General features: G+C 38.6%; 1 protein-coding gene across 6 annotated transcripts in view; it reads left to right on the forward strand.

The window, feature by feature from the left end:
* The first annotated feature begins 728 nt into the window (after positions 1 to 728).
* The window catches only part of esrrga (estrogen-related receptor gamma a), a 153482-nt gene continuing 130460 nt past the window's right edge, over positions 729 to 23750 (forward strand). For 3 of the 6 annotated variants that reach the window (XM_057344579.1, XM_057344580.1, XM_057344586.1), the window contains exon 1: positions 729 to 767. In XM_057344579.1, the coding sequence (XP_057200562.1) occupies positions 762 to 767 (6 nt within the window). In that variant the 5' untranslated portion in view covers positions 729 to 761. Of the gene's footprint in view, positions 768 to 1755; positions 1887 to 23750 lie in introns of those variants that run through there. The other 3 variants (XM_057344582.1, XM_057344585.1, XM_057344589.1) reach the window with 1 other exon arrangement.

Consider the following 23750-nt stretch of genomic DNA (forward strand, 5'->3'; position numbering starts at 1 on the left):
TATAGCAGTCTGTTTAACAAAATGTTTTTTTTAATATTAAGTGATTTTAAAAGCATTTATTTACACTTATGTCATCCAAAGGCTCTATTAAGATATTCTTCAGGGGAACTCGTTTCAAGTGAGACTACTATCTAAACAGCTGTTTACAGTATGGGCACTATTTATTCATATCCCATATGTAAGCTAAGCTTTTATAAACTAACTCTCGTCTCCAGGCTCACAGCGTCCCCGACACCAATATTTTAATGATTCATAAATTGATTACTGTCTGGCCATTGGCATTTCGGTATGAAGATAAATGCTAGGATCTTGATCTTTCTGTGATCTTACAGCACATCGCTACTGCATTTTAGTTTTTTTTTGCTATTTGCCTTTTGCGTTTCGACCCGTACGTGGTAGCGCGTGACCTCAGACTTAACAATCGCATTGACTGACAAACCCAAATTTGTCATTCGTTGTTTCATAATAGTTGCACTGTTGCGCTATTCAAACTTGCCATGTCAAAACTCATTCAGTGACACCAAACACCATTGGTCATGTTACCCATTTTGACACACAGAGTTTAAACATAGAAAAGTGCAATATACAGACTACAGAGTGCAATGTTTAGTCATTAATGTATACACTTTTACATGGTGTCATATTTGGATCTTTTTTTAGCCCCTGTTTACTGTATTCTGTCATATGGAAGTTAAACTCACTTCAAAAGATCTGTTGTTTTGTTCCACAGATGAAAGAAAGTTGAGCGGATCTAGAATGTCATGAGGGTGAGTAGCCTATCTGATGATAGAATTGTTGTATTTGTTTAACTAATCCTTAAATTGTCCATTTGGGCTCCAGATCCACCGAGGCGCTTTTACGTGGCTGAAAACGCCAGGCGCTAGCTGAAAACACCGGTTGCGTTTTTTTTCCTTCAAGCCGAGGCGCGTTGGTCACTATGATACGCTGAGTGTGAAAAAACACTGGTCCCGGCGATGAGCCTGTGGAAAAGAACGCCAGCTGCTGGCGTTTTCAAAAAACGTGGCGTTTCCGTTGGAAACAATTGAAAAAACACGCCATACGCCGGCAGAAACGCTTGGTGGACACAGCCCCTAAATGGTTTGATACTGTCAGCCTGCTGTCATGCATGCAATGCAACAGTCTTGATGTGTATGCATGCATCGTTGTAGATTATGTAGCATTACATTCTGATGAATGACCAAGTCAGGTGTCGTCCTGCGAAGTGTCTGTCTGTTCGTTTTGCGAGTCAAAGTTTCATTTCAAATCCTGAATTATAAAGCTAGCAGAAAATGCACAAAAGTATTTCTAGAAACGTGAGCCCTCTTGAAAAAGCTGTTTGTTTGTTTACAGAAGTCTGGTTTTGGGGGTTGAACAATCAACATTTTTCACATGAGACAGGCATACATCAGGGACCACAGATCCCAAAGGCTCCCGGCTGGTGACAGTTAGCTCCCAGTCCAGAGATCCTAGCTCTCACTTCCGTGAAACGTGATGCTTCTGTTTTTCAGTAAAGCATCTTTTTTGCCGGCTTGCAATAGGAGATCAGTCGGCGCTGTGTACTAGTACACAAGCGGGGGGAACAAGCCGGCCAGCTTGCCCAGCAGCCTTATTTCTCTCTCTCTCTCCCTCCCTCTCTCTCTCTCTCTCTCTCTCTCTCTCTCTCTCCTCCCTCCTTTTTCTATCCCTCACTTGCCATGCCAGGGTCCTTAATGATTTTGAGAGAAACACACAGCCCCTGATTCAGGCTAGCTGAGGGAAAGCAAGCAGGCTTTTTTTGTTTGTGGTCGCTGCATTGGGAAAGGGGAGGAAAAGCGAGAGGCAGCCGGCAGGCGGACGTCCTTGAAAAACTGCACCAGAGAACTCTTTGAGGGAAGCCAGGATCCAGCGTAAGTAAGGCACACCTCTGATTGGGAGGGACGGCGGGGTGCACGAGAGACCTGCTGCTCCGTGTTGACCCGCCAGGCTGGACTGAACCACGGTTGTTCTGGATATGTGGCGCTTGCTTCTTTAAATGCTTAATGCTTGTGACAGGGGATTAGGCGAAACATAAAATGCCTTATGTCTCTGAAAAAAGCTGCCAAACTTTTTTTGCGGTGAAGCTTATGCTATGTTGTGATACAAAGCTTTGTCTTGTGCGAACTGAGCTAATATGACATTATTGTAGCGTATACTGATTTAATAATGTTTTTGTTGTGTCGTACTTGGAGAAACGGCACTGTGTTACATTCATATGGGGATTACCTGTTTGTAGGCCATGAATTCATTTGTACACACTAGAAACGTTGCTGCAGATTATGCACAGAGCGCATTCCTGGACATTGTTGATACATGGCAGTAGTTTACAGTCACAATACAGAACATGCAAATGAGCTTTCAGTGTTTCAGTGCCACTGTGTTTATGAAATGCGCAATGTAGCTTTGTGGCCGCTCTGTTAAACAATCCAGGTCATTTGATAATTCCCACATCCAAGTGCTTACCAATACTGCAAGTTTGACACTGGCGAAAGAGGCTTTGACGATCACGGGTTTATTTTGTGGATGAACTCGCACCCCGCTCGCGGTGCGTGCATCGCTCCCTAATTGATACCCAGAGCTTTCTGAATGTGGATCGTCTATTAATACACACACCAGTGATGCCTGCCACAGCTTTTTTGCTGCATGGCCAGAACGAAAAACTGCGTCGCATCGTTTGCTTCTTTGTATTGACGAGTCATCGTAGCTGTGAATACCAAAAACGAACACCGGGTCAAGCATTTGGAGAGCGGTTTCAAGTCTTGAGTTTATACAGTAAATCTCTCTGTTCCCGTAAAATATCTATTTACTGCTAATCCCCGGTTTGCTTTGTGGTGCAAAAGGCCTCCAAATCCTGTAGATTTAGAGCAGAGGTGATCTTCTGATTAGTATTCCGCTGTTATAATGTGTCCGTCAAGTTTACAAGCTCGCCCTCTTCCCAATGTATTCCGGGGCATGGTACACAGCGTGTCGCTTTAGTTTCGCCAGGATTTCACCTCGGAGTTGCGAGAGTACCCTACATGCATTAATTTTCGAAACCGTAAGGTCTTTTGGTTTCCCGTGAAGATGGTTATCCACATAATATGTGGTTACCCGTTTGCATATGCATCAATTCATTATCTTGAAAAGAGGTATTTAGATGACTAATCCAGAGAATTAATCGGTGAATTAGGAAATGTGCATTACCTCACGCCCGCTACTGCGACCAAGATAATCCTGTCGAAGTATGTCACAAATCATCAAGTAGATGAGTTTTATTTTTGATAGTTTTAGTGTATCAGGGAAGGCATTTTGTCTTGGTGTTTGTCGTGCGACTAAGACGTGATGCTGTTTGTAACATTCAGGCCGGTTTGACATGTGGCTTCCTGGAGGAAATTAATCTTGTATGGTTTATTAGTGGAGGCCACACTCTGAAGTATCCTTCACCTTTTGAATAATTAACAAGCAAGCTAAACAATGTGCTAGATAGGTGCCATAAATCTGAAGGCTGTGGAGGAATACTTTTGCTCCAGCATTTATAAAGAGGCTCAAGCGCTCCAAACAACGGTGAAATGAGATGAATTAATTGCGTCTCTGCTTTGGCATCTGCCGTCTTAACGTTCCTTGTATAAAAAGAAGTCCAGTCAGACCCTTTTCATATCCTCTTGCCTTATCCTGCGCTTCCATTGGTGGACGACTCCACGGTTTTCTTTAAGACTAAGGGCTTTGTGTTAAAGCTACTCTCAAATTCTCGACCGATCGATACCTATAGATCCTCTAATTGGAAGCCATTAGTTATGGGGTTTAAAAAGCTAGTAATTATTGTGTGTAATCTTGCAGAAAATTAAATTTGGAGTTGTGTACAGTGTACTGGAGAGAAGTTTTTTTCTGCCGCATTTACTATCTGTCAGGTGCTGCGCGGGCCTACTTTTTCATGTGCAGAGACAACTTTAGTTTTCTAGAATAATATTGATAATATAAAACCATTGGAGTTTACGAAAGCATATTTGATAATTTTTTAGAAAATGTACACATGGTAATGTAAAGTGTTGGCCAAACTGATTATGAATGCACTAATTTAATGTCTTTTATATTATTTTGACACCTCATTAGCACTCATAAAGAGTATTTATAAAGCCTTATATTGAGTGCTGGAGATGAATTCATTTTGGTCTGTTTGGGAGTTTAAAAGGGATGCTTGAATATGAAGTTGTCACAGTGGATTTCCTGTGAGGAGACGGTAGTGCCCCAGGCTAACACGCACACACTCGTACAAATAGAGAAAGAATCGAGCTGCTACATGGCAGTGCAGTCTGGTGGTGCTTTCATTTTACTCAGCAGTTACTTACCGTTTGTCAAATACTCTTCATGCACTTGCTGGGAAAGTCATTGAAAAGTTCTTTTAGAGAGAGGGTTTGAGTTCCAAACAGTTCTAAGCATTATCATCAACATCTGTGGTGCGCTGTCGATTAGCACAGAAAGTAATTTTGTCCTTGAGTTTGTAAAAGCAAACAAGAAGTTTATATTATATCATAGGTATCACAGAAGTGTTTTTTAGGTTGAACAGCAGAGGGTTTGAAAGCAGAAATGTGAAGCTTGCATTTGAGTTTAAGCATTAATATACATTTTTTTTTGTGCAAAAATGGGTGTTACATGAGCTCGCAGCTTGATTTATGCATAATTTGTGTTTTGGCGTATGTTTACCCTTATGTAAAGAAAATTCCTATATATTAACTGTCCATATAGTTTATTATTGAATATTCTGTATACAGACTTGGAAAAAATTAAGAGACCGTTTCTGACTTTTCAATTTACTATTTATAGGTATGTGTTTAGGTAAAATGATCATTTTGTTTCATTCTGTGAACTTCTAAAAATGTTTCCACCAAATTTCAAATAGTAATATTGTTTCTATTTGAATTTATTTGCAGAATATGAAAACTGGAGAAACGGGTCAAAATAATAGAAAAGATGCTCTGTACTTTTTCAGACCTCAAATACTGCAATGAAAACAAGTTCATATTCACCTTTAAGCAATACAACAGTAATATTTTACATGTATTTAGGAAAAAAAAATGTATGTGATAACCTCGGTTTTTATCACAGTTTCATGTGTCTTGTCATGCTGTCAGTCTTTCACATTGCTGTTGGATGACTTTATGTCACTCCTGAGGTTGGATTTTGTTGGAATTGGACACACATTGGACTGGAATGGCCACAATACATCTAGAATGCCGAAAAAATGAAAATTTGGAATGGTCTCTTAATATTTTCCGCGGCTGTATATTTGAAAATAAATAGGATAATGAATTAGTTTAGTTAAACAATGTATTATTTATTTATTATGTATTATAAACTTTCCAGTTATATACCATACATCTGTGTTTCGTAAGAGTATATGCAAATGATTCCATAAGTATTAAAATCAACTTTTAATTAAAGGATTTGCTGTCAATGCACACTGTTGATCCAAAGGGATTTTGGTAGCCTCAGTGATTGCAAAAATAGCACCAAGAGACGGCTTTGAAAGTAGTTTGCAAATGCTGCGCAACAATGGAAGATCAAATGATATTGTTTCTTTAGCATCCCAGCTTGTTGTTCACCGGTCCAGATTTAGAACTGGACCAGTAACAAAAAGCATCGCACCTGGTACAGTGTGCCTGCGTGACCACCACTTTTAAAATAGCCCTTGTTTTTGCTTTCATAGTCGCAGCCCTATAAAGTTAGATACGTTAGCTCGGTATTTTTTGCATAAACGAATCGGGCTGATATGCAAAGCAGCTTTTGTTTAGCTGTGTAAATGAAAATTGCTAATCAATTTTACCCCTTATTTCATGGCCTGTGGTTTCTGCCCCACCCCCACCAGCTGGTTAATCATGCACAAGCTGAACACTTCATTACCCAGGACATGTTTGCCCCTTAGCGCTTTCTCGCTAGTAAATTAGTTCTTTCTATTTATACAGGTAAGGCAGGTCAGAGGTCTCCGGGTTGCGAAAGGTAAAGTGCTGAAATTAATATAGCGCCAGGCTCTTCTGGCTGAAAGCCTCCCAGAAGTAAAGCCCTCGAACTTAAACAGTTTCATAAGGAGAAATGAATTGGCACTGTAGGAGTGCAGCTCTTTTTGTTCTAGCTTCAGATTGGTCCTGCTGTGTGCTTTCTGCGCTGCGCCGCACGTCCTTTGAAGCCATGGGCTCAAATCTTGAAAGCCTGTTTCCTACCCAGTGCCTGTCCTCTCTGCCTTCCCACCTTCTTGTCCGGGTTGTTTTTGCGGCTTTTATCACATTTTTTTAGTTGCATAGAAGTGAACCACTATTTGCTCTTTCTGTAAAGGGCACTTGTGAAAATTGTGGGAGAGCCCCAGAGATTTGAGAGAGCAGTGTTTTATCTCTGTGTAATCCTGTAGTGACAGTGTATCATCCGTATGGTGAAGCTAGTCCGAGTCCGGGGGCTTCAACCAAGCTTTTGAGGGGATGAAGCGAAACCGATCCGTTTCACAGGTGTTCTGCACCGGAGTATACACGTTTGGGTTTCGTTGACCTTGGCGAGGGCTGGTCACATTTGGCGTGGAGGTCCAGCACGTGTTGATGAAGTAGCCTACACTAGACAGGGATGACAGATTTCTAGTGTGAAGTGAAACAGGTGGGTCAGCTTTTCTGTATACTGTATGGGCGTGTCTCATCCACTGCTTAGTTCAGCAATAGGACTCACTACCCAGAGAGTGAGATGTTTCTAAGACTGTCCCGTTGTTGACATTGTTTCGGGCACTAATGCAGTTTATTAGAAATTTCCAGGATGCACTATAAATGTCTTCAAGTTTTCAGAAAATAAATTGTTTCACAATAGCATAATCATTTAACAGCTACAACTAAGCTACACAATAACGGAAATAAATGACACCAGAAAAACATTCGTCACGGCAAGTTTTACAGCAGTTATGTTGATAAATATCAGATATTAATTAACGTGCAACCTCATAATTGTATTGTAGGTCATTGTGAGTGATATCTTATTGTTTTGGGGGTCTAGGCCCTTGCCAGTGTCCAAATTTGTGTTTAATACACTACCATTCAGAAGTTTTGAAGCGCTTGAATAAAATGTTGCTCTGGAAAACTGTAGATGTACAGTATGTTTTTACATTTATTTACATTTATGCATTTGGCAGACGCTTTTATCCAAAGCGACTTACATTGCATTGTATTATACATTTGTTTCTGACTATGTGCATTGCTAGTGCCATGCTCTAACCACTGAGCCACAGGAAAATGTTTAAATGACTTTGAATAGTAACATAAGTCATTTATTTTCTATTTAAAATTGCATTACATTTTTTTTACGGATGACATATGTTGAAAAAATAGCAGCCAATAAGCGTCCATAGTAATTATTTCAATGCTGTTTAAAAAACGTACCACGGTGACCTTAAAGTAGCAGTTCACCCCCCCAAAAAAATCTCATTTACACTCACCCTCGTGTAACCAAATGGTTCTTGGCCACCATTGACTACCATAGTAGGAAAAATTACAATGGTAGTCAAATGTGCCCCAGAACTATTTGCTTTCCTACATTCTTCAAAATATCTTCTCTTGTGTTCAACAGAACAAAGATATTTATAAAGCAATTTTTCCTACTATGGTAGTCATTGGTTGCCAAGAACTGTTTGGTTACGTTACAAGCATCCTTCCAAATATCTTGCTCCATGTTCATCAGGACAAAAACAGTTGTACAGATTTGGAACAACTTGAGCGTGAGTAAATAGAGACAGAATTTTAATTTTGGGGTATATGGTAACTTTGAAGTTGCTATAACATAGTTTTGTGCCTTTTGGATGCTTTTATCACAACATAAACTTTTATAGTTACAGCTGTGTTTTAGAGTTTTGATGGGTTTACTATTATTCTAAAATGTGAAAAATTACAAATAAAGAACAAGTACTTTTTGAACTGTATATGATTTATGTCACAGGGAACTAGAATGTGACACAGCAGATGAGGATGCAAATTGATGTCACACTTTTGCAAGAGGACCGTCAAGTTTCCCTTTTAATCACAATCGCTAAAGAGGAGCAGATTGCTTTGAGGTTAGAGCCGCCCCTAACTTTCTCACCAGAGAAGTGGACCACGGTACTACACTCGTGACCCAGTGCAGTTATAAGAAGTCTGGCTCAAGAAGCCCATCAGCTGCTTAGGAGATGTTCTCAAGAGGTCTCTCAATCTGGAGTAACCCAACAGCCCAGCGCCTCTCTTATCATCTGTCCCCCTAAAAATACAGCCCACGCCACCTTCTTGCCCTGATCCTTCGGCATCTGATTTCATCTTCCAGGCCTATTTTTAATCGCGGGTGCAGTAAAAAGACATTCCTCCGTTAATTCATTAAATGACCCAGCTGTGCTGCGTCATATTTTCCTTTGGCCTTCGCGCTATGTGCCGCTAAAGATGATGCCCGACTACGTGCTGTTGATTTGTTCCTGGCCACGAGTCTTTGGATCACATCACAACTTGAGTATTTTCATTGAAACCAGAGCACCCTCATCACGTGTATTTACATATAAATATACACTTGTGGTGCATAGAGAGACGGCTAAAAACAGTGCTGGGTTGAGGGGGAGTCATGCCTTTTTCCAGTCCGATCTGAGGTTACTAATGTTTACATCCAATAATAGCTAATACGCTCATCTTATCGCATATGGAAGCTGCGACATGCCTTAGATGCTCTTCAAGCTTTGCAATGGAAAGTCGACGTTTCAATTACTTGTGCCAAATATTTATATTAGCCTGTCCCAAACTAGGATGGAGGTAATTCGGTTCTCAAATATGGATTCCAGTAGCTGCTACCGCTACTGGAAATAAGGTAAATAGATGGTTGAGTTTTATTTCATCTCGTTTTGATGTTGTTCACAGTCGAGGGCTCCTGCTGGAGCGGTTAGCATCTAGCTGACCTGAATTATTTTGCTCATAACAGCCCTGGGTCAGATGACCCTTTCATGCTAACATAACGTCGCCGCATGATTCATACTTGACTAGAACATATGCATAGGGTAAATTTGGAACCAGGGGATAGCTGTGACTTCACCATGCGCTGTGTTTAGATTGATGAAGTAGACTGACAGGAAGGTAATGGTGATGATGTCAAGGCAGAATGATGTAAAGGACTGCTCAGGATCAGTTGCAATGTCAGGAAAATAGTTATCAAATATTTTTTTATAATGTAACTCTTTCCTGTGGCTCAGTGGTTGGAGCATGGCACTAGCAATGCCAAGGTCATGGGTTCGATCCCAGTGGATTGCACATAGTCAGAAACAAATGTATAATACACTGCAATGTAAGTCGCTTTGGATAAAAGTATCTGCCAAATGCATAAATGTAAATGTGACTCCAAAGTTACCATATTTTCTTTATAGTTTGTCTGAACGATATTGAGGAAAATGTATTAACTTTGCTAAATAAGGCAATATGCAATACAATAGTGCTCAAAGTTCCATTTAAATTGTGTAAAACACAAAGCATTGTTATAACCAACATAGGCCTAAATCTCATTCTATGGGAAAAGAAAGCATCACAAGCATCTCGCCAGTGTTTCTGCTCTCTTCATTGACATACAACTTTGACTATGCATAATGAAAATGAAAATGATTAAAATGATACAGTTATTACAAACCATTGCAATGTGCATATTTGCAATATGACACATTTTTTATGACAAATATTAGACTGGAAATGAAACATGATTTTAGGGTAATAACACTTAATTTGTGCTTTTTGGCATGAACTATGGTTACCATAGTAAACTTTTGTACTGTTAACTCCTGTAGTCGTGTACGTTTCTACTACACTCTTAAAAAGGATGTCAATAATTAGCACATTATTTGTTGTTATGCTGTTTAACACATTATGGGCCAGATTTACTTAACGGCAAAAGCGCAAGAGCACAACTTAAAAAAAAGTAGCGATGGGAGTCGCTTTACTGCGGGTGATTTACTAAAAAGGCGCACACAAAAAAAAAACACAGGCGCGATATTCCCTTAATGGCCAACGCAATCTACAAAGCGCAGTGCAAATTAGCGCAGGGTTTAAGACATGCTTATTTTTGGGGCGTTAAATACAGCCGCAAATACCAGCACAATGACGAGCGTAAACCTTTGTAAATCGTGTTTAAATTCTCTGAAGTTTGCGTCTGAAGAGGAAACTCCTACAAATGCATATGCAGTAAGGTCAGTCGCAAAAACAGCAGTGTTGCGTCTTTCATAAATACCGACTGTCGTTTTTTTTACCCAAAAGAGGTGTTTGCGCTGCCGCAAGCTGTTAAATTTGGCCTTATGTGTCACTTTGTGTTTAATAAATGAAAGGGATAACACAAATTGAGTTTAAAGTAACACAGAACGTTGACTTTTTTGTGTTGTCCCAGAAATAACACAGATTGTGTTGTGTTTAACACAACCGTTTTTAGAGTGTAAGAGTGAAACAACATAACCAGGCCTAAATCGGAACACTCGAAAACTCCTCAGATTTCCACGGAACTTGAACCATCACCATGCATAAAGCTCTACACATCCTTTGCTCCTGTGCTTACGGTATATAAAAAATATGTTGTCTTGATTTGATTTGACTTATGTTTTCATCTACCAGTAAAAATGTACTTTCAACTCTATATAACACAATGAAAGTTCATAGATTCCATCTGGGCCTGCTTATTATACTGCCGATTATATGTAATTAGCTAAAATGTGACCCTGGACAACAAAACCAGTCTTATGGGTCAATTTTTCGAAATTGAGATTTTTACATATTCTGAAAGCTGAATAAATAAACTTTCTATAGATATGTGAGTTGTTAAAATAGGACAATATCTGGCTGAGATACAACCATTTAAACTCAGAAATCTGAGAGCGCAAAAAAATCAAAATATCGAGAAAATTGCATTTGAAGTTGTTAATCAGGGGCACTGTGGCAGACCATCCACTCACAAAAATAAAGTTTTTATATATTTAAGGTAGGAAATTTACAAAATATCTTCATGGAACATGATCTTTACTTAATATCCTAATGATTTTTGGCATAAAAGAAAAATCGATAATTTTGACCCACACAATGTATTTTTGTCTTTTACTAAAAATGTTCCCGTGCTACTTAAGACTTGTTTTGTGATCCAGGGTCACAAATGCCAAAATAAAACATACAGCAGAGAAAACGCACTGATTTCAGACAGTGAGCAAACTGAAAAGGATGTGTCTGCATGCAGCAGTCTCAGAGCAGTGACTGCTGTGGCCCCAGTGCTACAGATAAGACAGTAGAGTGCAGTGCGAGCACCGCCGTTTCCCGAGTGACATCAGCCGCTCTGTGATCTGGCACACTTTCATTCTGTAACAGATTAAAAAGCCTCTTGGTGCTCCCCAACTCTAGAGAACTGTCTCTCTGTGTGTCTCGCTCTCTTTCCATCTCTCCCTTCTTCCATCAGGCAGAAAGATGAGGGGAAACGAGTGAATCGGAGTCATACTGGAGCTCTGTGTGCTTCAGGCTGCCCCTAACTGCATCTTTCTTTTCTCTCTCTGTATCTTCATTTTACTATCTCACACAACACTCCATTGCAGTGTATTTACTTCACAGCAAGGGTAAAAAGATTGAGAAAAAAATGGGAGCTAGGAAGGAAACTTTTTTTATTGTGTACGCACGTGGCGTTGGAGACGGAAAGCTGCTAATCCGTTGTGCTGGCCGAGTGGAAAGGGCAGACATATTTATAGCAAACTGAATCACTCGCCTCACAAATGCACATCGAGCTCTGGCCGTGATATTTCAGCTCTGCGGAACAAATACAGCAAAGCTCCATGCAAACTACTTTTTAATGCGCTGGATTCTGGAACTCTTTCTGTGCTCCAGGTGTTCCAGAAACAAGTGGAGGAGTTGCCAAGCGTGAGCTTGGTTTGTCTTAAAGAAAAAAAAATCACACATTTTATAAAGCAGCAATATTTTACTTTAATTACAGTGGACTTGTCTAATCATTTTTCATTTAAGGACAGACATTTATCAGAACGTACATATTAACAGCAGCTCAATAGAGGTTTGTAGGACAGGACCTTTTGATGTGAACTTAGTCCCTCAGATGACCTCTGAACTTTTCTGATTGGTATCCAATGGCAGCTGTGAGATTTATTGATACTCTCCCATGTTCTTAAAAGCTTTTTTCAGTATATGTTTAAATAAGTGACATTTGGGCTTTGTTATTTTTCTGAATGTTGCAAATGTAAATTTTGACGACAAAATGACAAGAGGATTAGGCCTGACATGGAGCTGGATATTGTGCCATTCTGAAGGGTTTATTTTGTGATAATGACTGGCTAAATGTACATTATCTGGCTCAATATTCATAATATTTTATTTTAGTTAGAATATTTTATTATTTGATTTATTAATATTTTATTTTATTTGGATTTGTTTTATTATTTAAAGGTCTAGTGTATGACATTTAGCGGCATCTAGCAGTGAGGTTGCGAATTGCAACCAACGGCTCACTCCACCCCTCCCTTTTGAAGCACTACGATGGCTGACACAGAGCTAAGATGTCGTCACGTTTTCACTTCTTTGCCAAAGGAGATAACGTATTTACGAAATGCACTCTGTAGAGCAGTTTATTAGTTTAGGGTTAGTGTAGAAACAACATGACGAATTCCATGTAAGGGGACCCACTGTGTATGTAGATACAAATAGCTTTTTCTAAGATAATATAGAAAATATAACGCTTCACTATGTAAGGTCTTTATGCACCTCTGAAGACATTGCATTCTTGTCAAGAGATCCTCCAAAAAATTACACACAGCCCAGTTAGGTAATACCAGGAATGTACACCAGTTGGGTGTTTCAATATTACTGTACATTGCAGATGTTCAGGTGATTATTGTGCAATATCAGACAGTAAATGACCAATAAGAATCGAAGTATTCTGCAATAATGTACTACAATGACCTATAAATGTCTTTTCCAGCGTGAGGTGTCCGGTGTTCCACAAGAACAGTCTGTACTATTTAAAGGCTTGAAGGTTGCTGTTTTGTGATCCAACACGCACAGCAAATGTGTGTGTTGGAAGTACACCTGCGTTCTATACTTTATATGCATTTGCGCGTGTGTGTATCCTGCAGTGGCATTAGTCAGAGGAGGTATTTTGGGAGTGCAAACTGTTGGCTCTAAGTTTGAGCCCTGTCAGCATGACATTTTCATGAATCATGTTGTTTCACTGAGATGTATGACTCTCCCTTTTTCTACTGCTCTTTGAATTCAGTCTCTCTCTCTCTCTCTCTCTTTCTGAGGTTAAGGAAGGAGCTCTGTCAGAAAAAGGTGTGTGCAACCTCATCTCTTATCTCATTAGGGTATTCAGTCTATGACTGCTTATCTTTAGAGGGAGAGAGAGAGAGGGAGAGTTATTAGACTGGACACTAGGGCTGACTAAACTGGTTTTAGTTAGTTTATGATGGTCTGACTGCTCTCCCTGCCTGGCCAAGATTGCCTTCAGCTTGTTAGTCGGTCTCCAAGTCTGGTTGGCCAAAACCCAATCTAAAACCATCAAACCATTTTACTTTTAAGAATTTTTAAGAGAAACATCTGAGAAAACGTTCATTCTTAAAGGGATAGTTCATCCAGGAATAAAAATTGTGTCATCATTTACTCACCCTCTTGTCATTTCAAACCATTGACATCTATTGTATGGACACCAAACCTATGCAAGTCAATGGTTTGAGGCTGGATTTAATGTTTACGATTTTTTTACATTAACGGCAAAGATAATATCACACACTTGTCTCTAAATTCCCATGATGCAGCAGCCCGCATGAGAATGACAGTCATGTGCATGCAGTAATAGAGATGCTTATCTTGAAGTTGTGATGACTCTGGATTCCATGTTTAAGACTAGAGAGTTCTCACGGCCTTGCTACACTTTCTGCACAACAGCCGACTAGATTTAGTACTCCAAATCTCTCGGGAGAGCGTTACTTTTTATACTACACCGCTCTAATGCAGGCGATTTGGGTATTTTTGCACACGTTGTAAGTTTTGCAAACGGTGAGTCATTTGGCAGATGTCTCTTGCGGTGGAACATGATGATACATAAGGCAAAGATTACCCATGAGCCCCAGCGGAACACTGTCATTTTCTGTCACCGCTGTTCTGGACAGAGGCGCGCCAGCTTTCTCTCCTACTTCCTCTTTGTCTCTGCGCTCTCCTGCCCTCTGATATCTTTCTCACATCAGCAATAGCGCAGGGAAAGTAGAAGTGCTTACGTCCAGCTTTCTCTGGCTCTGCTATTTCTCTACACAATGGGGCCGGTGACTGTCTCTGGCTAATCTGAGAGATACTGTAGGTGGTGAAGCAGGAAGGAGGAGCTCTGATTTAGAGTCTGGGTAGTGACGTGGTTTCCAGACAAAACCTTCTCTTGCTGATTCTTGCTAATGATGATCTCAGTGGTTCAAGGGGTGAGTGCTTTAATTGTGGTAATCATTTTATGATTTCTTTAATAGAAAAAATGAAATCTGAATGCATTCTTGGGCTTCCGAGGGGTTTAAGATTATGACCTTAAAGGGATAGTTCCCCCCAAAATGAAAATTGTGTCATCATTTACTCACCCTCTTGTCTTTTGAAACCTGTATTACTTTCTTTTTTTTTGCAGAACACAAAAAGAGACTTTGAAGAATGTTGGTAACCAGACAACAGCGGTACGCATTGACTTGCATTGTTTTTCTTAAATAGAAGTGAATGGGTACCGCCATTGTTTGGTTACAAACATTCTTCAAAATAGCTTATTCTGAGTTCTGCTAAAGAAAAAAGGTCATACAGGTTTAATATGACAAGACATGACTTGGAGGCAAAGAACCACCCGACGCGAAGCGGTTGCGTCCCTGAAGTGCATTAAAATGGCTGTTTTTTAGTCCCAGTCCTGGGCAGGTTAACAACATTTTCGGTGCTGTTTCAGTGAGCACTTGCAGCGCAATGTCCAATCTGTGCGTGTGCGTCTGTGTGATATGATTACATTATAGGCAGCTCATTAATTTTGAACTGTGATCAAACTGACTGGAACTACCTGTGCATTAAACGGTTTTAATGCACAGCTTCCAGCCAATCAGAATCGAGTATTCAGACAGACCATGGTATAATGGACATTTAAAGCAATTACTTAGCTAATTAAAGTTTTGAAATACATTTATAGTTGAACTGATTGTAATGCTTTTCCTCATTGGCCAAAATAAACAATGGCTATGTTTGTTAATACCTCTCATTTATGTTCGAATGAACCAATCTATTAATTTTGCTAGGTTTGTGTTTCTGTATGTGTCACAGGAAATTAATTAGTGCTTTATCCTACTGCGAAAACAGAACTAAACGCATTAAGATAAGAGTTTTCTTCACACAAGCACAATACAATAACGGTGACATAAAACACCGGTGTTTCATTAACTTTACACTGTTTACCGATGTATTTTGATAAGTGCAAGATAATGTCTTCTTGTTTAAACTCTAAAAAGAAAGATATGAATATTGAAGTGCAGTGGAACGTGTAAACAGAACCCAAGAGACCCTGTCAGTGTAAGATCTCTCATTTCATTTGTCAGCTGTATCCACCATGCCTGACATCTCCACAGAGACATGGAGACACACCTTATGCAGATTAATGGATGTGCTTTTTTCCTTTTTTATTAGGATGAATTAACCGCAGCACAACTTAAGCGATCACATTTGAATTTCAGGGGGAGGCTACAAATAGAAGCTTTAATGTTGACCGAGAGAGTTTATACTGAGCGTTGATATTTGTTTGCTTTTGTCATTGTTTGGATTTGTTGGCTTTAGCAAGTGAACAAAGCATACCTGCAAACTCGTAGGGACTTTCTTTAGCATGCATGGGAAAAGTTGTTTTGCTGGGCTCTGTAACAGGATTTTAACCTGCATTGCACTCTGTAATGAAGATGTCCACAGAGCAGACGTTATTCACAGGGCTGAGGTCCTAGAGCCCGGGGAACGTCTGTATCTACAGGATTACCGCCGTAAATCTCTCCTCTGGGTCAGCAAGCTTCCCTGGCCCTCTCTCTCTCTCTCTTGGAGTGTAGACATACCTATCTTTCCCCCTCACTGAGCAGAAAGGTGGAAGTGTCATCAGAAGTCTCATCAGACCTGAGCGAGAGAGAGAGTACATTTGTCTTACATTCTTTCTTGGTGCTCATCAGAAAAGTCCATATTTGTGTTTCAAAGTTTGCATCGAGTGAACATGCCGCATAATGTGTAGTATACTGAATGCAATAAGGATTACAGCATATCTGGGAAAAACAATGGAGATGGTTCGGCTAATACTATATTTCAAACAACTTTTAAAGTTGGTCATGGCTTGTCGTCTGCTTTTTGGTTAAGGCTAAAGAAGCCACTGCAAGTTTTAAGTTTATGAATGTAGGGGATTCAATGAAGAACAGTATTATTTAAACACTATTCTCCACCAAATTGGTGAGTTTTGATCACAATTATAAGTAATCTCCACCACCCTTTGTAAGGGAAACAAATATAAACCCAAATTGGGATTAATTTAATTGATTATGATCAATTTTACTTATCTGGATCAAATTCATGATTTGGGGAAGCAGGTAGCAAGAATCTGCATGTTTAGGGACTCCGGATTATGAGCATGAACTACAAACAACGTCACGTGTGACATAACACAGGACTTTATTTAGACTAGACGCATCTAACATAAACGCACATATAGTTACTTATGGGAAGAAGAAGGTTGAAATTGAAGCAGAGAGAAGAACAGAGCATGGATTTATGGAAGTATTTGATGTTCAGAAGATCAATAGCCTGAACAAAACATCAGTTTCTTACTTGTAAAGCACCTTTGTTAAAAGGATTAATGATGCTCATGCATCCATTAATAAGACTAAGTATGATACTTGCATGTCTTGCCCATCAAAACAAAGAAAGTGTCCTGATGCAGTTTGTTGAGGCTCCAGTTGATCTTGGCTGGAAGTGATCAGAGAGAACCGTTTGATGCAGAGGATCTGTATATGGAAAGACAAGGCCGCAGCCTGGCACAAATTTAAGGGGCCCGGGTGAAGAGAAAAGAGAGAAAAACACAGCACAAACGGAAGAGACGGTGGTTTTCACCCTCAAGTTGTTGAAAAAATCAATGGCTTTCTTTCTTCCATAGAATGATCATCAAAATATTCTTTAAGCTGTAAGGATGTCACATCCTACAGATGTGACTGAACCAATCAGGAGATGGCACCTTTGGAGGGAAAGTTAATTGTCTTTGTCTTCCAACATGGTGTTTTTCATGTGAAAGCTGATTGGATTTTCACTTAGAAAACTTCTAAGAGTTTAATAAAACTAATATGAAAAGAGTTACAAAGACACAACAAACATTAAGGAAATCACAAATGTAGCTCATAGACACCAAACATGATCTACATCATCTTGGTTAAATGAGTTACTGCAAATCTAATAATTCTAGTAGTAATACACACATTCATTCAAACTACTTTGGATTAATGTTTAAGACAGACATAACAACAAGAACATCAATACATGGAAAGGTTATAAATGAATATATGTACATTTCTATATAGATGTATTTAGGATTGTATGTCTGTCCCCAAAGTGAGTAAAGAGAGTTCATCTCCCTACATTCCATTCGGTCGTAACATACTTTATCTTGATGGTTTGGTGTGGGTTGCTATGGTCACCAAAGATCTGGTCCTGCGACTAGGTGTTAGTTGCAGATTGGGGATAGACCCCCTGGCGACTAGCTTGCTGGTTGGGTGAGGGGTGTTGTTATTATATTTAAGAAATATAACTAGTTATTGCGTGTCTGATCGGACTCAGGCACTACATGAATCTGTACAAAAAGTTACAGGGATAGTTTATTAAAAAAGAAACATTCTGTCATTATTTATTCGCCCTCGTGCTGTTCAAAACCTTTTTATGACTTTCTTCTGTGAAACTTAAAAGAAGATATTTTGAGAAATGTCTCTGTGGTTTTGTGTTCATACAATGGAAGTCAATAAGGGCCGGAATTGTCTGGTTACCAGCATTCTTCAAAATATTTTCTTGTGTTCTGCAGAAGAGAAAAAGTCATGCAGGTTTGGAACAACATGAGAGTAGGTTAATGATGAAAGAGTTCATTTTTGGGTGAACTATGCCTTTAATTTGTATTAATTCATTTAAAAGGACTTAGCATTAGCATCTCTGTGCGTCTAATATCTAACATGCGACCAGTCTATGACAAAGCGATCTGTTTTATTAAAATACATTTTTTACTGCTTTGTTTTACTGCATGGTATTGTTTAGTATTTCACATCATAAAGTACATACTTTTACTGGATGGTCAAAGCTGTTTAGTCTTATGCGCTTTAGAAATACTATATGTTATAGAAATGACTGTTGACATTTATTTTATAAAAAGCATATTTTTGTGTTGGGATGAGGGTGTACATCTGTGAGTCTTTATATTTTTCTATACAATATGTGGAGGAAGACAGTGTCTGTATAGGTGCAGCCTTGAGGTCCGAGTTCCACTATTGAGGTCACGATCAGGTCTGGGCTCTCTGCATTAATCACCCCTCATCTTCTTAGTTCCTGACCCGTGTCTCCAGAAGCATTCCCAAGATTGCACACCCCCACGACCTACTCCTTGACCCGCTGGCCCTTTGGTAAACGCTGGGCTCCTCTTCACCTGCGAATAAATACAATAAGGCGCACCTTACTGTCCACCACAGCCTGAGAGACCAGACCCTATCATTTTTGCCTCAAAAGCACTTCTCTGTGTTTCTTACAGCAATCTTGCCTATAACCGTTTTCAGCATTTGAGTTTTATTTTCTTAACCCATCTTAAATATTTTGTACTTGTCTGTATTTTAACACACCTTTTGTATATTTTCTCCATCTGGTTTGTCTGTCTAGTTGTGTTGTTACAAATGTAGGACTAAATGTAGATTTTGTAGCAAGACGAGATGCTCTCTCTATGTGACCGCCTTGTTTTTCTCTTCTCTCGGATCATTAGCATGTTGGTTTAACACTCTTTACAAAAAGCAAAGGGGGTCTCTAGGGAACATGCAACCCACCTACTTCGTAAGAAAACGCAGCCGGCTTGCTTTTGTTTAGGTTAGCCAAATAACAAAAGTCAAGCATGTCACCTGTGTGGACTTGCAGTCATGAATATTCAATGTTCTCTCTCTAATTCAGCGAGTGAGGGAGAGTAAACCACACACTTTTCATTTTAATGGATTGTTTTAGACTTTTGGGGTAGCTGCAATGTTTGAAGTTTCAAGAAAGCAGTTGGCTTTCATTCAGCGGTAACTGTAAAGGAATTGTAAGAGCCAAAGAGAAAAAGCAAAACCCAGTTTAGCATAAAACTGTGAATTTGTTCCTGTTGATGAGGACACACATTTTTTGGCAGTCAGTCTAAATGTTTTTGTTTTAATATCCTTTTTTATTTCTATTTGAATTATTTTCTTATATTGTGTTCCAAAATTGCAATGCTGCCCCACATTTTTGATTTGACTAATTTTGATCCATTCTAATCATGTATAGCGATCTGCTGGTTGGGAAGGAGATAATTGTATGTTTTCTGCAAAAGTTGCCATCTTCATTAGTATACTTTGATTACGTCTTGTCTGGAACTAGAGAAAAATTCTATAAGTTCATGTAGACTGTTTAAATCTATGAAGTTTGGTGCCCTTGACTGATTGAATAGCAGTTCAGCTCTCATCTCAGTGAGAATGCTTGGGATAAAAGTTGTTTTCTCTCCCATTCACATGCCATCTTAAACGAACAGTTCACCCAAAAATGAAAATTCTGTCAATGTTTACTCACCGTCAAGTTGTTCCAAACGTGTATAAAGTTCATTGTTCTGCTGAACACAAAGAAAGATATTTAGAAGAATGCCTGTAACCAAACAGTTCTGGGGCACTATTGACTTCCATAGTAGGGGGAAAACAACTATGGTAGTCAGTGGTGCCCAGAACTGTTTGGTTTCCCACATTCTTTAAAATACTCTGTGTGTTCAGCATAGGCGTAATTTGCGGGTGGACGGGTGGGACATGTCCCCACCACTTTTTGCCAAAGTCAATTTTGTCCCCACCACTTATTGGAAGAAATAAAAAATACGGAGTGTCTATTTACCGTGCAAGTAGCCCGCTTTGTAAGCAGAGGCTATTTATACTAACTCCGCCCATCAGTTTCAGATTAGAATAGACAAAATGTAAGAATGGAACACGAAATATTTAACTGCTCCGGTGGCATAGAGCATAAAGCAAGCGTTACCTGCTTCATCTCGTCGTGGGTTCGGGACTGTTGTTTGCTTAACTTTTTCACATATCCGATTGTAAAAGTATTGGTAACACTTTATAATAACGTCCAGTTGTAAGTGATGTATAAGTGATTAGTTAATGATGAACAAATAATTTACAAAACATTCATAAAAGATTAATAAGTAATATGCTAACAATTTATGAATGTTTTGTTAATTCAGTTAAAAGTAATTTACAGGTGATTAGTTAATCATTTACAAAACCTGACTGTGCATTCATAAATGATTAGTAAGTGACATGTTAATGTTTTTGTGTTTTGCGAATTCGGTTATAAATGATTTACAAGTAATTACATAATGATGAACTAATCAATTACAAAACATGACTTTGCGCTCACAAATGATTACTAAGTGATATGCTAATGATTAACAAATTTGACGTTAGTTGTCTTAAAAATAGCATATCGTGAAATGATCAAACAGATCCTTAGTAAATGGTTAATAAGTTACTAGCTAATACATTATTAATCACTTTTAAATCATTAAAATATCTATTATTATCTCAAGAAACAATTGTTTACAAATGATAATTGAACCATTTGAAAACGATCAGTATGTACTTTGGTTTATTAAAAAGCACATGCAACTATGCTAAAACTATTTTTTAAAGAATAATAAATTGCTTTTGGGCAAGTGAACACATTTGTGTAAATGACTGACAGACAGTGGATTCCAGTGTGTGGTGTTTTGAAATTTCCACTGAAGAACACATAAGGTGCACAGCATTAAAATACTCCAAATGTGTCAGAGAAGACATCGATCTATTCCCATGCTAGTCAGCACAGTGTAAACTACCCATCACTTGTAAATGTGTTACTCATCATTCATAGTTCTTTCTTACCTGTTACAAATGATGTGTATACGCAACACATTCTCACTCCCGACTCGTCACATATTTACGCTCGGTCAGTGCCCTTCGGCGTCATTTTTGAACGCGCAGGGTACCCCTTTGGCGTCGTTTTTCGACGTGAAGGGCACGCAAATTTGACTGTTATTATGAAAATGTATATTAGATATAATTGCAATGATGATGTTTCGGGGTTTAATTTAAGTTTAATGGCCAGGATAATTGCGTTTACATGACGCTATTAAGACAGTTTCACAGTTTGAACAAGTAATGTAACTGTTTATTTATCGTAATATAAAACACATAATAAAAGCAGCCACAAATGTCGTTCAAAAATACAGATATTTCAAGGGTACCAACGCGAAATGATCGATTTGTATGAGGAACAGATCCGAAAGCGATCACCGTCCACCGTAAATCTCAAATCCAGTGAAGGAACGACGTTCAAATATTGCCGCCAGAGGAAGTTACGTCAGCTTCGATGCCATTGGCTCTCCCGTGTCTCGTGACCGATCGCGTCATTTCGTTGGCTTTGAACGTGAAACGGTATTGGCTCCCGCGACCGACTTCATCTAGCTGTTCCGGTTTATCTTTCGAATGGGAGCGACTTCATGTATTCACGGACAAGCACGGCATCTTCATGTAAAGTTATTGTATGGCTTTGGTGCAAAAAGGTCTTCGAAACGAGTTGTTCGTTATATTTTGTAATGATTTTGGTCAGTTTGTGCAATAAATACCTGTGACTGTACTTTTATTTGCGTGTTGTGTTTTAAATGGCTGAGAAGTGGTTAGGGTTAGGGTGAGGTTGGGGTTAGGTGCTACAAAATATTGAAACCATAAATAATTATGAAATGCTAAGAATTGCACGCATCTCGGTTTGGAGCATTTAGCAAACAGCAACGCACTTCCCTGTTCGTCGAAAAACGACACCAAAGGAGTACCCTGCGCGTTCAAAAGTAACGCAGAGGGGCGCTGACCGAGCGTAAATATGTGACGAGTCGGGAGTGAGGACGGGTTGGTATACAAGACACTTACAACACTTTCTGCATCCCCTAATCTAAAGTGTAAACTACCCATCACTTGTAAATGTGTTACTCATCATTCATAGTTCTTTCTTACCTGTTACAAATGATCTGTATGTGCATACAACACACTTACAACACTTTCTGCATCCCCTAATTGCTGTAACGAATGTACAAATGTGACAATTCAAAGCATAGTTGCATGTGCTTTTTAATAAACCAAAGTACATAGTGATCATTTTCAAATGGTTCAATTATCATTTGTTAACAATTGTTTCTTGAGATAAGAGTAGATATTTTAATGATTTAAAAGTGATTAATAATGTATTAGCTAGTAACTTATTAACCATTTACTAAGGATCTGTTTGATCATTTCACGATATGCTATTTTTAAGACAACTAACTTAAAGATTTGTTAATCATTAGCATATCACTTAGTAATCATTTGTGAGCGCAAAGTCATGTTTTGTAATTGATTAGTTCATCATTATCTAATTACTTGTAAATCATTTATAACCGAATTCGCAAAACACAAAAACATTAACATGTCACTTACTAATCATTTATGAATGCACAGTCAGGTTTTGTAAATGATTAACTAATCACCTGTAAATTACTTTTAACTGAATTAACAAAACATGCATAAATTGTTAGCATATTACTTATTAATCTTTTATGAATGTTTTGTAAATTATTTGTTCATCATTAACTAATCACTTATACATCACTTACAACTGGACGTTATTATAAAGTGTTACCAAAGTATTTATTTTTAATAAAATTACGAAAATATTTGAAAATGGCTGTTCAAGTCATACATGTACCAAACATTTTGCGCTTAATTTCACTTTGGTGCTATATATTCATCATTATTGTTCTCGACCTGCGGTTGCTATCCTCTATTGCAAGATTAATTGTGAAAATTGTTAATAAGTGAAAATAAGATTTTTTAAAGATGTTATTTTTCCATTTGTTTCCTCTGTATACTTGAATGTTTGTCCTTATTAGCAGTGGGTTCCCAAAAGTCTCAATCCTTGACCCACCGACAGGTAATCTGTGTCAAACACCAATTTTTTTACATGGGGAAAACACACAAATTTTATCAGGAATTAATATGTTTAATTACGTACGGCAACAGCCATCCTTACATATAATAAAGCACAACATGTTTTAAATGATCTATTGATGAAAACATGATATAGTATAAAAACAAATGGAAGCAGATCTGACATGAAAATTTAGAATAGTGAGTTCAGTGGATTCGAACCTGCTTCACGACTGTGTCAATATTATTTGTCATGCGTCTTTCGCACTAACGTTACACCACTGAAGCTGTCAATAAAGCGCTGCAGTTTTTATACATTTTTATAGAGAAGTCACCTACATTTTTCCCACTTGTGACGTCCATGAATATTCCCAACGAGTTATTACAGAAAAAAATATTAAAGTATTGTTTGTGTCGTCTTTGTCCCCACCAATTTTCAAAAAAAAGTTACGCCACTGGTGTTCAGCAGAAAAAAAAAATGAATACAGGTTTCGAACAACATGAGGGTGAGTAAATG

Source organism: Triplophysa rosa, linkage group LG10 (genome assembly GCF_024868665.1).
Source record: "Triplophysa rosa linkage group LG10, Trosa_1v2, whole genome shotgun sequence".
Classification (NCBI taxonomy): domain Eukaryota; kingdom Metazoa; phylum Chordata; class Actinopteri; order Cypriniformes; family Nemacheilidae; genus Triplophysa; species Triplophysa rosa.